Genomic DNA, 15,758 nt, shown 5'->3' on the forward strand with positions numbered 1-15,758 from the left:
TGCCTCCTTGACAACTAAGCAGCGTCTGAGTTGTAAAGTTAATGGAAATGTTAACAATATGAAAACATATATGGAATTCAATTGAGAAAAGTATCACATATTTTGAAAACTTAAAAATATATCCCCATGAAAAGGAAAGAAGGTCAGGCGTGGCAGCTTACACCTGTAATTCCAGCACTTTGAGAGGCTGAGGCGAGAGGATTGACTGAGCCCAGGAGTTTGAGACCAACATGAGCAACATGGTGAGACCTTATCTCTATAATAAAAATTTTAAAATTAGCCCAGCGTGGCGGCAAACACTTGTAGTCCAAGCTATTTGGGAGGTTAAGGTAGAAGGATCACCTGAGCCCAGCAGGTCAAGGCCGCGGTAACCATGATCATTCTACTGCACTCCAGCCTACGTGACAGAGTGAGATTCTGACTCAAAAAAATAAAAAAAGGAAGGACATTTTAACACACGGAAAGAAATTCTATAACATGGATGAAACTTGAGGATATTATGAAACAAGTCAGTCAACAAGAAGATGTATGATTCTACCTGTGTGCTGCACCTTGAACAGGCAAGTTCACAGAGACATAAAGTAAAAGGGTGGTTGTGAGGGGCTGGGGAAACAGGAGAATGGAGAGTTACCAATTAATGGGTACAAAGTTTCCATTTGGGATGATGAAAAAGTTCTGGAAACGGTGATTACATGACATTGTGAATGTACTTAATGCCACTGAATTGTATGCTTAAAAACTGTTATCGTGGTAAATTTTATGTTCTATATTGATCCCAAGCGTTATGGTCTGTACAGGGGTCTCCAATCCCCGGGCTGCAGACCAGTCCAGGTCCATGACTTGTTAGGAACCAGGCTGCCCAGAAGGAGACGAGCAGTGGGTAGATAGCTCCGCTTCCTGTCCGATAAGCAGCAGCATGAGATTCTCAGGTTCTCATAGACATGTGAACCCTGGCTGGGCGTGGTGGGTCAAGCCTGTAATCCCGGCACTTAGGGAGGCCGAGGTGAGGGGATTGCTTGAGCCCACAGGTTCGAGAACAGCCTGGGCACCCTGGTGAGACCTCATCTCTACAAGAAATCAAAAAGTTAGCCGAGCATGGTAGCACGCGCCTGTTGTTCCAGCTACTTGGAAGGCTGAGGCAGAAGGATCGCCTGAGCCTAGCAGGTCAACACTGAGGTAGCCATGAACGTGCTACTGCACTCCAGGCTGGGCAATGGAGTGAGACTCCAACTCAAAGGAAAAAAGAAGTGTGAACCCTATTGTGAATTGCACATGCGAGGGATTTAGGTTGTGTGCTCCTTATGAGAATCTAATGCCTGGTGATGCCCCCTGCAGTATCCCCCAATTTGTGAAAATTGTCTTCCATGAAACTGGTCCTTGATGCCAAAAAGGTTGGGGACTGCTGTGTTAAGAAACTAAAATGTGGCCCACATAACTTGCTTCAAATTCAATAATAAATGTGAAGTATTCTAAGATGACAGGCACACAGGTACTGTGTGACTATCTTCAAGTGTTTTTATTATACGTGGAGTGACCATTTGGATGGTTCTAGGTTTTAGCAAGCCTATAAAACATGTGCTGTGGCTGCTTGTTTAACTGTCTTCTTGCTCAGACTGGGGACGATAACAGACATGTGTGTGAACAGCACAGGACATACACGTATAACATGTTAAGTCACCTTTGATGGCACAAATGGAGGGCTGAGCTTGAGCATGAGAAAACACATCCATGTTAACATAAAACAACTGAAAGTATTAGGCTTTCTACATTTTTTTCCTCCTGAATCAGGGTGTTACTCTGTCACCCAAGCTGGAGTGCAGTGGTACAATGACACCTCACCATAGCCTTGGCCTCCTGGGCTCAGGTGATCCTTCCACCTCAGCCTCCTAAGCAGCTGGGACGACAGTCGTGCGTCACCACACCTGGCTAATTTCTAAATTTTTTTCTGTTGAGATGAATTCTCACTATGTTGCCCAGGCTGGTCTCGAACTCCTGGGCTCAGGCAATCCTCCCGCCTCGGCCTCCCAAAGTGCTGGGATTATCAGCGTGAGCCACCACACCCAGCCCTTCATGTTTATTGACTCACAGCGTTTCATTTGGACACAGAAGCCTCTTCCTTTCAGAAAAGGGGCTGAGCAAGATTCTCCTAATACCTCCCACAAAATGAGTAAAACAAAGTAACCACCAGCAACATAATCACTACAAAGCGACCCTCCGCCCTTGTCCTGGACCCACGCTCTAAGCAGCCAGTCACTGTTTATCAGGGCTTCATAACCCAGTTTGTGGGGTATCTATCTTGCAGAATAAAGGCTAGTGCCAAATCTCCAGATGAGAGGCAGGTCTGAGTGACCACAAAGGGCCCTAGAAGATGAAAATATTGTCCTACGTTTCCTTTGCAAGCGAGGTGGCCCTCCCCAGCTGCTGGAATGCAGCCCTCCTGAGTGTATGCTGGCCAGCTCTTCACCACCTCTGCAAGAAGACATGCCTTTGACTTAGAGCAGGAAAGGTTCTTGTTGGTCACTGGCTCTCAGTCCTGGCTGCACTCTGGGCTCTCTTGGGGGCTCTTAGAACACTGATGGCCAGCGCCAGCCCAGGGATACTGCTTGAATTGGTCTGGGGTGTAGCCTGGGACTCAGAAATTTTACAGACTCCCCAGGGATTCCCAATGGGCAACACAAATTGAGGACCACTGGGCTAGATGTTAGAGTTGAGGGTTCTAAAACTTGGACCAAAAGAACAAAGCAGCAGAATGTGCTGGTTAAGAGCATGGCCCCTGGAATCAGAAAGACCAGGGTCAAAATCCTGGTGACACTGCTCCCTGGCATGGTGGCAGAGGCAGAGAGTTTGCTGATTTCTATGGTAGAAATGCTCCCACCCTGGCCGATTTCTTTTCTTTTCTTTTTTCGGGGGGGTTGGAGTCTCACTCTGTTGCCCAGGCTGGAGTGCAGTGGCACGCTCATGGCCACTGCAGCCTCAATCTGCTGTGCTCAGGCAATCCTTCCACCTCAGCCTTCTAAGTAGCTGGAACTACAGGCCCGCACCACCATGCCCAGCTAGTTTTTTTTTATTTATTGTAGAGACAAGGTCTTGCCAAGTTGCCCAGGCTGGTCTCGAACCCCTGGGCTCAGGCAATCTTCTCGTCTCTGCCTCCCAAAGTACTGGGATTACAGGCGTGAACCACCACACCTGGTTACCTTGGCTGATTTCAAGACATCAACATGATATCAACCGGCTCACAAAACTAAAAATTCAACAACCAGGTCTCTCAAGTTGGTGCAAGTGGGCCCTACCTAATACACACCACTAGACCTGGGGCAAATTGCTCCATCTCAGTTGCCCTCACCTGCAAAATGGGGATCAGAATATCACCTTTATACTAGGCAGGTGGTGAGGAGTCAACGAAATCTGCATGAAAAGCATTTGGAGCCGGGCTCGGTGGCTCAGCCTGTAATCCCACGTCTTTGCGAGGCTGAGGTAAGTGGATTGCCTGAGCCCACGGGTTCGAGACCCGCCTGGGCAACGAGAACTCATCTCCACAATAAATCAAAAAATCAGCCGGGCGTGGTAGCGCGTGCCTATAATTCCAGCTACTCGGAAGGCTGAGGCGGAAGGATTGCCGGAGCCCGGCAGGTCGAGGCTGCGGTGGCTGGGAATGGCCACTGCACTCCAGTCTGGGTGACAGAGTAAGACTCCAACTCAAAAAAAAAAAAAGAAAAGCATTTGGAAAACACTTGCCTCTGAGTCAGCGCCCCAGTAAAAAGGAACTCTTGTTTTGATACCAGGAAGGCAATAAGGCCTGTTGGAAAAGCCTTTAAGACAGAGAGAGCCTCAGAATGGGCGAGGATCCAGCTGGGTATGTCTGGAGGCCGGGGCTGGCCTGGACCAAGGTCACTCTTCCACCCAGGAGTCCACCTGTGAACCAGATCCTGGCTCTCCTTCCTTGGACACCAGCTTCTACAGCTCTGCAGTTTGACCAGACAGCCTCTAGAGGGCAGTGCGAGGAGCCTGAGTTGTGATCGCTGGGGCTCTCATTTTATTTTATTTAATTTATTTATTTATTTATTTAGAGTTGGAGTCTCACTCTGTCACCCAGAGTGGAGTGCAGTGGCCGCTCCCGGCCACCACAGCCTCTACCTGCTGGGCTCTGGCGATCCTTCCGCCTCAGCCTTCCAAGTAGCTGGAACTACAGGTGCACGCTACCACGCCCGGCTCATTTTGATTTTTTGTAAAGATGAGGTCTCGCCAAGTTGCCCAGGCGGGTCTCGAACCCGTGGGCTCAGGCGATCCACTCACTTCAGCCTCCCAAAGGCGCAGGATTACAAGCTGAGCCACCGAGCCTGGCTTGGGGCTCTCATTTTAAAGGGTGTTCCTTACGAATGAGGACAAAAAGAGGATGCAGATAATTGTCAGGGCATGAAGCTCCTGGTACCATGTGGGGTTTTGTCTCCTTTCTCTTCTCTCCAGACCTCATTTTTCTGATCATAAAAGTAATAGAGGCCATAATTTTTTTAAAGTTTAGCAAATATAGAACACTAAAAAGGAGACACAGCCGATGCTAACACGCTGGCAGATTTTCTTCCCTGCCAGCAGCCGTCCCTCCCTGAAGGCCACGCTGGACACCTGCACCTGTGCCACCCACCAGGTATGAGCTATGCAGTCACTCCATCCCTTTTGTCTGTGCTATCATGATGGCATTATTAGCTTGTGAGAGCTCTATACCACAGATCACTTGGTTCCCTTACTCCTCTGTCAATCTTATTTTTCTTATTGTAAAAATAAGGTATTAAGAATGTAAAATGATGCAGTTGCTTTGGAAAGTAGTCTGACAGCTCCTCAAACGTTAAACCTAGAGTCCTCTTGAGCCCCCACAATTCACTCCTAGGGATACACTCAAGAAAAATGAATACGCATCCCTGCAAAAACTTGCACCCTAACGTTCATTGCAGCGTCAGCCCCAATAGCCAAAGGTGGAAACAACCCAAATTCCCATTCGACAATGAATGGATAGGGAAATGGGGTCTATCCACATGATGGAATACTATTCAGCCTTCAAAGGAAATGAAATTGATACAGGCTACAACATGGATGAACCCTGACAACATTAGGATGCGTGAAACATGCAAGTTAAAAAAAGACCAGATAGCCAGGCTCGGCGGCTCAGCCTGTCATCCCGCGCCTTTGGGAGGCTGAGGTGAGTGGACCGCCTGAGCCCGCGGGTTCGAGACCCGCCTGGGCAGCGAGACCTCATCTCTACAATAAATAAAACAATCAGCCGGGTGTGGTAGCGCATGCCTGTAATTCCGGCTACTTGGAAGGCTGGGCTGAGGCGGAAGGATCGCCGGAGCCCAGCAGGTCGAGGCTGCGGTGGCCGGGAGCGGCCACTGCACTCCAGTCTGGGCGACAGAGTGAGACTCCGACTCAAAAAAAAAAAAAAGACCACATGTATGATTCCACTTGGAAGAAAGTCCAGAATAGGGAAATCTATAGAGACAGAAAGAAGATTAGAGGTTGCTTAGGGTCGGGAATGGGGGCAGAATGGGATTTAGGAGGGTAATAGTAATGTGGACAGAGTTTCTTTATGGCTGCGGTGATGACTGTACAACTCTGTGATTATACTAAAACCACTGAGTTGTATACTTTTTTTTTAGTTGAAATCTCACTCTTGTCACCCAGGCTGGAGTACAGTGGCACCCTCATGGCCACTGCAGCCTTGACCTGCTGGGCGGAGGCGATCTTTCTGCCTCAACCTTCCAACTAGCTGGAACTAGAGATGCGTGCCACCACACCTGGCTAGCTGTGTGATTTATTGTAAAAATGAGGTCTCACCAAGTTGTCCAAGTTGGTCTTGAACCCTGGGCTCAGGCAATCCTCTCACCTCAGTCTCCCAAAGTGCTGGGATTATAGGCTGAGCCACTGTGCCCGGCCAGATTGTATACTTTTTAAAAGAGTTAGGGTCTCACTATGTTGCCCAGGCTGGTCTAAAATTCCTGGCCTCAAGCAATCCTCTCGCCCCAGTGTCCTAAAAGTGTTAGGATTACAGGCATGAGCCACTGCACTCGGCCTAGGACAGTATCTTGTCTCTCCTTTTTCTTCAGTTTGCAATGTTCCTTAAGTGACTGAGACAGCAGTGTCCATAGGTGGCCTCCAGTCACCTGTGGCTGTTTATACTTACATTTAAATGAAGTGAAATGAAATAAAAGGTAAAATTCAGCTCTTCTGTTGCACCAGCACATCTTAGACCCTCAACAGCCACATGTACCTGGTGGCCGCCATACTGGCTGGTGCAGACACAGACTGTTTCCATCACTGTAGGAAGCTCTGTTAGACCTATGGTTCTCAGCCAGGGCAATCTATACCTCTGACCACCCCCGCTGGGGACATTTGGTGATGTCTGGAGACCCCACAACTTGAGGAGGTGCTATGGCATCTAACGGGTGAAGGCCAGGATGCAGCTGAACATCCTACAGTGCACAAGATAGCCCCCACAACAAAGAATGATCTCAAATGGCAACAGTGCCGAGACTGAGAATTCTGCCCCGGACTCCTGGGGTTCAGCCTTGTTGGGCAGGCAGCGGAGGTGGTAGAAGGAAGTAAAGGAAAATAATTTTATTCAAGAAGAAAAGTACTGCCTGTGATCCCAGCGCTTTGGGAGGCGGAGGCGAGAGGACTGCCTGAGCCTGAGCAAGAGACCAGCAAGAGACCACCTGCTGGGCAACTTGGCAAGACTTCATCTCTATGGTAAATCAAAAAATTAGCTGGGCGTGGTGGCGCATGCCTGTAGTTCCAGCTACTTGGAAGGCTGAGGCGGAAGGATCGTCTGAGCCCAGCAGGTGGAGGCTGTGGTGGCCATGATCAGGCTGCTGCACTCCAGCCTGGGTGACAGAGTGAGACTCTGACTCAAGAAAAATATTTTTAAAAAAGTATTTTAAAAGTTGCAATGATAAAATGCACTATCTCCATGCAATGGAATGTTATTCAGCCTTAAAAAGGAAAGAAATTCTGACACAGGCCACAAGGATGAGCCTGAGGACATTGTGCTGAGTGAGAGAAGCTGGACAAAAGGGGCACATCCTGCACAAGTCCACTTATATGAGGTCCCCAGAGTTGTCAGATTCATGGGGAAAGAAAGTAGAAGGTGGTGGCCAGGGGCTGGGGAGGGCAATGCGGAGTCAGTGTTCCATGGGAACAGAGTTTCCATTGGGCAGGATAAAAAAGTTCTGGAGGTGGACGGTAGTGATAGTCACACAACAATGCAAATGTGCTTAATGCCACAGACTTACATTTAAAATGGTTAACATGGTTAAATTTTGTCATGTGTATTTTACCATAAAAAGAAGAAAGGACATATGATAAACAAATAAGGTAAGCAAGTATTGTGCATAATATCAATAGACTTGGCTGGGCACAGTGGCTCACGCCTATAATACCAGTGCTTTGGGAGGCTGAGGCAGGAGGATTGCTTGAGGCCAGGAGTTTGAGACCAGCCTGGGTAACATAGTGAAATGTCTTCTCTCCAAAAAATCCAAAAGTTAGCCGGGCATGGTAGCATGCCCCTATACTCCCAGCTACTCGGGAGGCTGAGGCGGAAGGATCAGCTGAGCCCAGGAAGTCAAGGGTGCAGTGAGGTATGATTATGCCACACCGCACTCCAGCCTGGGTGACAGAATGAGAATCTCAACTCAAAAAATAAAAATTAGAAAAAATATATATCAATAGACTGAAAGCAAGGTTTCCACTCTTTCCTTTTTATTTTTACTTTTGAGTTGGAGTTTCACTCCATCACCCAGGGTGGAATGCAGTGGCATACTCACAGTCACCCCAGCATCGACCTGCTGGGCTCTGGTGATCTTTCCGCCTCAGCCTTCCAAGTAGCTGGAACTACAGGCATGCCTTACTGCGCTGGGCTAATTTTTTTATTTATTGTAGAGACGAGGTCTCACCAAGTTACCCGGGCTGGTCTTGAAGCCGCGGGCTCAGGCAATCCACTCGCCTCGGCTTCCCAAAGTGCTGGGATTACAGGCTGAGCCGCTGAGCCCAGCTTCCACTCTCTTAAATCGGGGAGAGTTTCTCCGCCTTGTGCATTTCCAGCGTTCTGCACACGCCTTCCTCTTAGGAACAAAAGACAAAAATGCTCGCCTTTTTTTGGCTGCCAACCTCAGATCTATGAAATCATCAGATGGGTGAACATTCACTAGACTCCTCTGGGCCCTGTCCCACCACCTCACTGCTTCTCAGACTCCCTCCCACCAGGGAGCCAGGAGTTAAGAGCCGGGACCTGGACCATGTCTGAGAACAGTACACATCTGCCCCAGCCTCTGGCCAAATCTCCTCACAAACACACCTGCGATGAGGTATTCCTTCTTTCCTCCGACGTCAAGTGATACCCCGCACACTGCCGAGGAGGGGGCCGTGTAGATAAACTCTATATCCTTGTCGGGTCCTTTGAACATCTGGAAAGGCAAGGAAGAGGAAATGTGAGTGGAAAGGAGCTGTCCTGCCAGGGAATTCTGTTCTCTTCCGGAATACCCCAGGGTAGCCCAACCTACACCCAAGTTGCAAGAGGAAGGCACATAAGTACATGTCACGTGGATTAAAACAGTTGAAGTCACTCAACTGCTTAGTGTGGCAGGGGGGCATAACTGCCACCTGGAGGGGACTTTCTCAGACTTCTGCCCCTCTCCCCTGGCCCCCAGCTCCAATGAGGTCATTTCAGTCTCTGGGAAGGGGGTGGTGCACTTCCCCGTGGCTCCAGCATCATGGAGAACCACAACCTTCGTATATTCCCAGGAAGTCTGATGCAGCATTGTCTACTTGAAGGGACGGGAGCACAGAGGCACTCCTGGAGTTAGGATGTAAACCACGGGCCGGGGGGCTGGTTGCTCAACATCTGACTGACTTTATGGCCTTTCAGGGCCACCTGCTACCCAGCTGAAGGAAGGCATTTTTTCCAGTGTTTTTTTCCCCCCTCCCAAGAGAGTTTTAATAAGCAATGCCAAATGGAATGGGATCATCCCTAATGTCACAACAAGCAGCTTTTAACTTCAACCTGTACCAAGAAGGTCACGTTGATGATTGTACTAAATGACATCATTAGCCAAAGGACTAAAAGCACTTCCTTGGCATTAACACGGGCCTTCCCATGACCCCTTCATGAGGTCCTAAGAGCAGATCTCTCTCCCACTCCATAAATAAAGAAGCTTAGGCACCGAGAGACTAGGTCACCCCTTAAAGTGACATAGTTGTGATGATTAAGCATTCCATTGTCCTTCTGGTAACATTTACTCTCTACTAGTTTTTGTTTTTGTAACAACATTAAATATGAACAGCTATAAGACGTACCATGGTACAGAGCTATCCCTTCCTCAGGAACCCAAAATTTTCTTCCTTCCTTCCTTCCTTCCTTCTTTTTTTTCAGTTGGAGTCTCACTCTGTCACCCAGGCTGGAGTGCAGTGGCACAATCACGGCTCACTGCAGCCTCAACTTCTTGGGCTCAGGTGATCCTCCTGCCTCAGCCTCTCGCGTATTTGGGATTACAAGAGCATGTCACCACACCCACTAATTTTTTGATTTTTGTAGAGACGAGGTTTTGCTATGTTGCCTAGCCAGTCTCAAACTTCTGGGCTCAAGCAATTCTCCTGCCTCAGCCTCCCAAAGTGCTGGGATTATAGGCGTGAGCCATAGTGTCCGGCTTGGAACCTAGAATTTTCTTCTCCCTTATAGATCATGTTTGTTACTGTCAATAACAATAATATCAGCCTTTGGTCCCAGCTGTCTCCTCTCCTCTCCTCCTCATTCTTCCTCCCTCCCTCCCTTCCTTTCTCTGTAGCCCTTCCAAACATGGGCATCTCCCCATATGACCCTAAACACGGACAATGCTCTGAAAAAATGAACACATGTCCTACCACCTCCGCCTGGGGCTCCATCCCCTCTCCCACCTGACGCCTCATCCTCTCAGTACCTGGCCCACTCCACGATATCCATTTCTTTCTCACTTTCTGGAAGCTGCCCCTAACATACCTGGCCATGGGACTCCTCTTGCCAAATCCCTCTTCTCTAGAATTTAAAGTCAACCAGGCAGTCTGGGAGACTTGGGTCACATTGTCTCACATCATGGCGACGGCCAAGTCCCCACAGCCTTTCAACCCCAGCCAGCCACAGAGATGTACCCACGGGACAGTCCACAGATGGTACGCCTCAGATCTATTATCCATCAAAATAAAGGTAACACACTTCTGAGATAATTGAAGTCGCAGGAACATGCCACTTCTAGACTTCTCAGGCAATTGTGGATGAAGAAAAAATCCAATCTATTTGCGGCGTGAAGACCTCATTTTCTGTTCCATCCTCCAGGGATCCAGGCTCTCTGCAACCCCCTAGCCCACCACATCTCTGTCTAACGGTACAGCCTGGGTTGATGGTGGATGTTACCTTTATCTGCTTGATCTCATACTGAATCCTCTTGATGGGGTTGCCGTAAATGTCATTCCCGGAGTCCACCTCCTTCTCACTGACCGCTTTGGCCCTGATCACTGCAAAACACCAAGACACAGAGGTAAGGAGAGTTCCCGAAAGAGGGTCCTGGGTCTGAAAAGCGAGGTAAAGTGTCCAGGCCTGCAAGAGGCGCTGGGGAGACGGAGTAGCAGCGAGGTGAGAGGTGAGTCCACCTTTCCTGTCCCTGCTAGGAAAGGAGGGGCAAGAGGCTCCCTGACCCCAGCAGGGCGTCTACCCCCTACAAGCTGAGAGATCACACTCTAAGGTTCTTTCCTGCCCACAATTCCTCAGTGAGAATCCTTCTATTGTTGACAGGGGTCTGATCCAAAAGCTCATGACCCGTGTGGTTTCTGCAACAGCGAGAGGCGGTCATTGATTTGACCAAAGCTCATCTGCGGATGTCACACTTGAGTGCTTTGGGCTCTTGTTCACTGTCACCAATGTGTATTTATTGGCAGCTAGGGGAGACAGATTCACAACTGAACTGGCCTGCAATCCCGCCCATTCAGTTAAAGATAAGATACTCCACTACTCTCCATCCACAGCCTGTTGGTAAACAAGCTTTTCAGACAAAGGGCAAAGAGGTAGTTTCCTGCCTTGAAGGGGCCAGGGATATTTAGGTTTGGGGGTCTTACATCTGCAAGGTCTATCCAGTTACCCTTCTCATCTGTCCTAACCCAGAAAATGTCCTTCTTTTTTTTTAAGTCGGAGTCTCACTCTGTCACCCAGGCTGGAGTGCAGTGGCATGCTCACGGCCACCACAGCCTCTATCTGATCCTTCCACCTCAGTCTTCCAAGGAACTGGAACCACAGGCGTGCACCACCATGCCCAGCTAATTTTTATTTATTTATTGTAGAGACGAGGCCTTGCCAAGTTGCCCAGGCTGGCCTCAAACCCCTGGACTCAGGCAATCCTCTCGCTTCCGCCTCGTAAAGTGCTGGGATTACAGACGTGAGCCACCATGCCTAGCTGTTCAATTACAGTAACACAAATTCTATCAGAAGCATGACAGAGGCAGAGTCAGAACGTTTTTACCCAAAGGACACAGATTGGGTTAGGAGATCTCCACAGGCATAGCTGGTGGCCACAAGGGACAGATGCCAAGGAAGGAGGTCAATCAGAAAGAAAAAGGAGCTCAACCATGGCCAAAGACAAGAAGAAAAGGAAGAGGTCAGGCTGAGAAGACTCCAGAATGTTCTGGAACATGAGGCTGTGGATGGGCCATACACCACAGGCTTTCTACCAGCGATTAAGCCACTCCTGGTAACCTGACAGTCTGTGGATTAGCAGTTCACATTGTCACTCAAGCAGGACTGGGTAGACCCTCCCTTTTCTCCTCTCAAGGCCATTGGGAGGTGGTATGGCCTATTTTAATGGCCTTCAAAGCTTTGCCCTCCCCACCCTGGGTGTGTAGGTCACTCTGGGTAGGTTTACATTAGTGTGGATATGAACAAAATAGGAAGGTGAGGAGCAGATGGCGCTGGGCTCAAGGGGGCCTCCCACCCCAGTCTCCGGGCATCAGTTCACATCCTTTGGAAATTCCTAGCCAGGGCTGTCTTTCCCCACAGGGCTGTCTTTCCCCACAGGCCCAGGTGCATGGGCACTCCACCTGCTTGCATCCCCCTGGGCCCAGCTTGCCTCAGAGTCTCACACCACAGCCTCACTCCCCCACCCAGCCCAACCCCCCTTATTTCTTCTTTTGCTAGAGCTGAGTCATGACTGGCTGAGGCCACAGGTTCCTGTTTTCCAGGCTAAGCCAGACCTCACCCTAAAAAGCCACATCTAAGAAATGCTGCCCAGTGAGCCACCTCAGAACAGAGAGCTTTGTCTTGAAGGTCCCCCTACCTCCAGTCTCCCCCAACCATCATCTTATCCACTGCGGTTGCCTGACCACCTCTACTCTGCTCTTGCTGTCCCACCAGTCCAAGATACTCTCCTGCTCTGAACATGCCCAGGTATTTCTACGCCTCTGAACAGGCAAGTTTCTTCTCCCTGCAAATGCCATCTCTGTGCCTCTGCCCAGATAACTTCTATTCACCCTTCCAGACCTAGCCAAAATAGTCCATATCTGTCTTCCTCTGGGAAATTAGGCCCGGAGTCCTAATAGGTAGAGGCTATGTTTCAACTGTAGAACAGTTGGTGCTCACTAAATGCTTGCCAGATGGAACTAAGCAGAACCTGACAACTTTGGGCTGATGGCCCAGATGAAGTTTGTGTTTGGTCCCACTTTCTACCTGACTAATCTGTATATCTAATCAAAATGCTGCATTAAAAAAAAGTTTATGTAAATCAATAAATATGGCAGGTTAACTTTGTCCTAAGTTTCCTCTTCGTGTAGCAGAGTTATCAACTGCAAAACAAACAAGCAGGTCTGTGTGCAATGGCTCATGCCTATAATCCCAGCACTTTGGGAGACTAAGGAGAGAGGATCGCTGAGCCCAGGAGTTGGAGGCTGTGGTGAGCTGTGATCATGCCACTGCACTCCAGCCTGGGCAATAGAGAGAGACTCCTGACTCAAAAACAAAACAAAAAAACAGCAAAATCCAAATGAAACAATGGTTCCAGAAGGTGCGATCAGCCAGACTTTCCTACAGGCCACCTAATTCTACATGTTTTTGGGAATTTCTAGAACTGTTTTTCAGGGGTCCACTACATCGCACAATGCTTAAAACACAATAGGTGTGCAATAAACATACCACTGGCGATCAGAAAATAAGCAAAGATTACTCCTCAACAGCCAAAAGTTTCCATTCTGTTCCATGCATTAAAGGTCAAGCATCATTTTCTTACAAGAACCCCTGCGGCTCCTGGGGCCTTAGGTTGCAAGAGGAAGTATCAGGGATAAATCCTGTATTAGCCAGTGACCAGCCGTGTGGTCTCGAAGAAGTTCCTTGACTTCCCTGAGCCACAGCTGCTTCCGCCTAGAACAGACAACAACGGCTTCTGCACTTCCTAACGTTGCGGTGAAGATTAGAGAGGTCACGTGCGGCACGCAGGACCTGGCAACTAACACATGTCCAGTTTAGGGCTATGAGCAAAAACAGTACAACAGACAAGAACACAGCAAAATCTCCCACTCCCGTGGGAGAGGGTCTAGGAAAGCGGCATCACCCTGCTCAGGTCCAGAGACCTGGTCCCGGTCAGCGAACCAACCAGAGTCTAGACTCGATGTTGCTTTCTCACGTGCTTGCTTTGCTTTGGGGCTGCGGATGATGTGCTTTTCTTCTTTCTTTAAGTTGTCAGAAAAGAGACTGGTGGAATCAAGGGTCCAGGGTAGACACGTGCGGTTAAGACTAGAAAGTTGGCCGGGTGCCGTGGGTCATACCTATAATCCCAGCACTTTGGGAGGCTGAGGTGGAAGGATTGCTTGAGCCTAGGAGTTCAGGACAGCCTAGGCAACATAGCGAGACGTTGTCTCTATAAAATATAATAGTAAAAAAAAAATCAGCCAGGCTTGATGGCACACCTGTAGTCCCAGCTACTTGGGAGACGGAGGCAGAAGAATTGCCAGAACCCAGGAAGCTGAGGCTGTGGTGAGTCTTGATCATGTCACTGCACTCTGGCCCGGCCAACAGAAACAAGAACCTGCCTCAATAAAAAAAAAAAAAGACTAGAAAGTTAATTGGCACAAAGGCTGTCAGATGCCTGCAGGGAAGTGGGGGTAAGGAGCAGGGAGGAGGAGAGACAGAGAGACTCTCCATCTCTAATTGGGATGCTTCCATCTGTCCATGCGGAACCAGAATTCAGATTCTTCAGAGTCTCTTTGAATTCGGGGTGAGTGCCTCCTCCCCCATTTTGCAAAATGAGAGATTACATGAAGGAAAGAAAACAGGAATCGAGAGTGGCAAAGATGGACCTGTTCCATGGAAACCTCTCCCAAAGCACCAACACCCCTGAGGTGAAGGACAGAGGCTGAGCTGGTAGCCCTGGCTGGTACACACATCGGCTTAGTGAGGTCTGCACAGCTGACCTGCTCAAAGCAGTGGGCACCTGTCTGCAGTTGTTGCCTGGAGGCAATAGTGGGTGGAGAAAGGGGTTTATGGTGAATCTTGCATGTAGACAGTTCCAGTAACAGACCGTGACTTTGAGGAGTTTCTAACCCAAGCAAGAAGATGGATGCTGGACAGGAAAACAGAGCAGGTGAGTGACAGGGACAGAGGAAGAAAGCTCTCCTGAAGACATCTCCACATCTCCATATGCATGGCAATGGTCCACCCAGTGAGCTCCAGGATTAACCAGCAGGACTGTAGGGGCAAGGAGGCCACTCAGGAGGGAGGGAGGGCCTCTCTGAGTGCCAGGCCACTTAAAGAATAGGGCTGGGGAAAAGCAAAGCCACACAAGAACCCAGAAAGAAAGCAGAATCAAAGGCTGGACACGTGTTTACTGAAAACCTACTACATGCTGGGCCTGGTGCTAGCCACTAGGTTGGGGACAGCCCACATCCTGTCCATGTCTCCAAGAGCATGGTTGCTCTGTCCCTTACCTGAGGAGCTAGAAGCAACAGTGTGGGAAGGAGAGTCTTTATAAAGACTCTTGTTTTGGCTGGGTGCAGTGCCTTGCACCTATAATGCCAGCAATTTGGGAGGCCAAGGTGGGAGAACTGCTTGAATCCCAGGAGTTTGAAACCAGTCTGGGCAATACAGTGAGACCTCAGCTCTACCAAAAAAAAAAACACAAAAAACAGGCATGGTGGCACGTGCCTGTAGTCCCAGCTACTCAGGAGACTGAGGCGGAAGGATCACATGAGCCCAGGAAGTCGAGGTTGTGGTGAGCTGTGATCATGCCACCGCACTCTGGACGGGGCGACAGAATGAGATCTTGACTCGAAAAAAAAAAAAGATTCTTGTTCTGCTTGGTGCCCCACAACCATGGCCTCTCCCCGGCGGCTTAGATTTCACTTTTTCCTCCTTCTTTCTGCTGCTAACACAACATCTGGGTTTGAGATCAAGGGTGACCCACTGGCTGATGAATTCACTGCCAGATGCTGGCTACCGGAATGTATGACCGCACCCGCAGCCGCAGAGCCCCTGCCCCCACCCCTCAGCAGAGGACACCACATGATGTCACTTCCCCCCTGCCAAGAGCCTGCAAAAACAATCCCAGGTGCCCCCGCCAGATGGGGGATGGAAAAGAACCGGGTGAGTGGAAAAGCCAGGTCACAGAAGATGATCCCAAGGGGACGGGTTACAGTCAGATGGGGAGGACCACAATTGCCCAGGGAAGACCTATCCGGACTGTCCCGCCGCCATCCTCGGGGGGGGGGGG

General features: G+C 49.4%; 1 protein-coding gene across 1 annotated transcript in view; it reads right to left on the reverse strand.

Moving 5' to 3' along the window:
* The window catches only part of TIMP2 (TIMP metallopeptidase inhibitor 2), a 44,403-nt gene that overhangs the window by 9,725 nt on the left and 18,920 nt on the right, over positions 1-15,758 (reverse strand). Inside the window, exons 3-4 of the mRNA XM_008048302.2 lie at positions 10,430-10,530; positions 8,342-8,450 (exon numbers count right to left, since the gene is read on the reverse strand). Of these exons, the coding sequence (XP_008046493.2) occupies positions 8,342-8,450; positions 10,430-10,530 (210 nt within the window). The remainder of the gene's footprint in view (positions 1-8,341; positions 8,451-10,429; positions 10,531-15,758) is intronic.

The sequence above is a fragment of the Carlito syrichta genome, unplaced genomic scaffold (genome assembly GCF_000164805.1).
Source record: "Carlito syrichta isolate Samal-C Ts95f unplaced genomic scaffold, Tarsius_syrichta-2.0.1 Scaffold123321, whole genome shotgun sequence".
Lineage (NCBI taxonomy): Eukaryota > Metazoa > Chordata > Mammalia > Primates > Tarsiidae > Carlito > Carlito syrichta.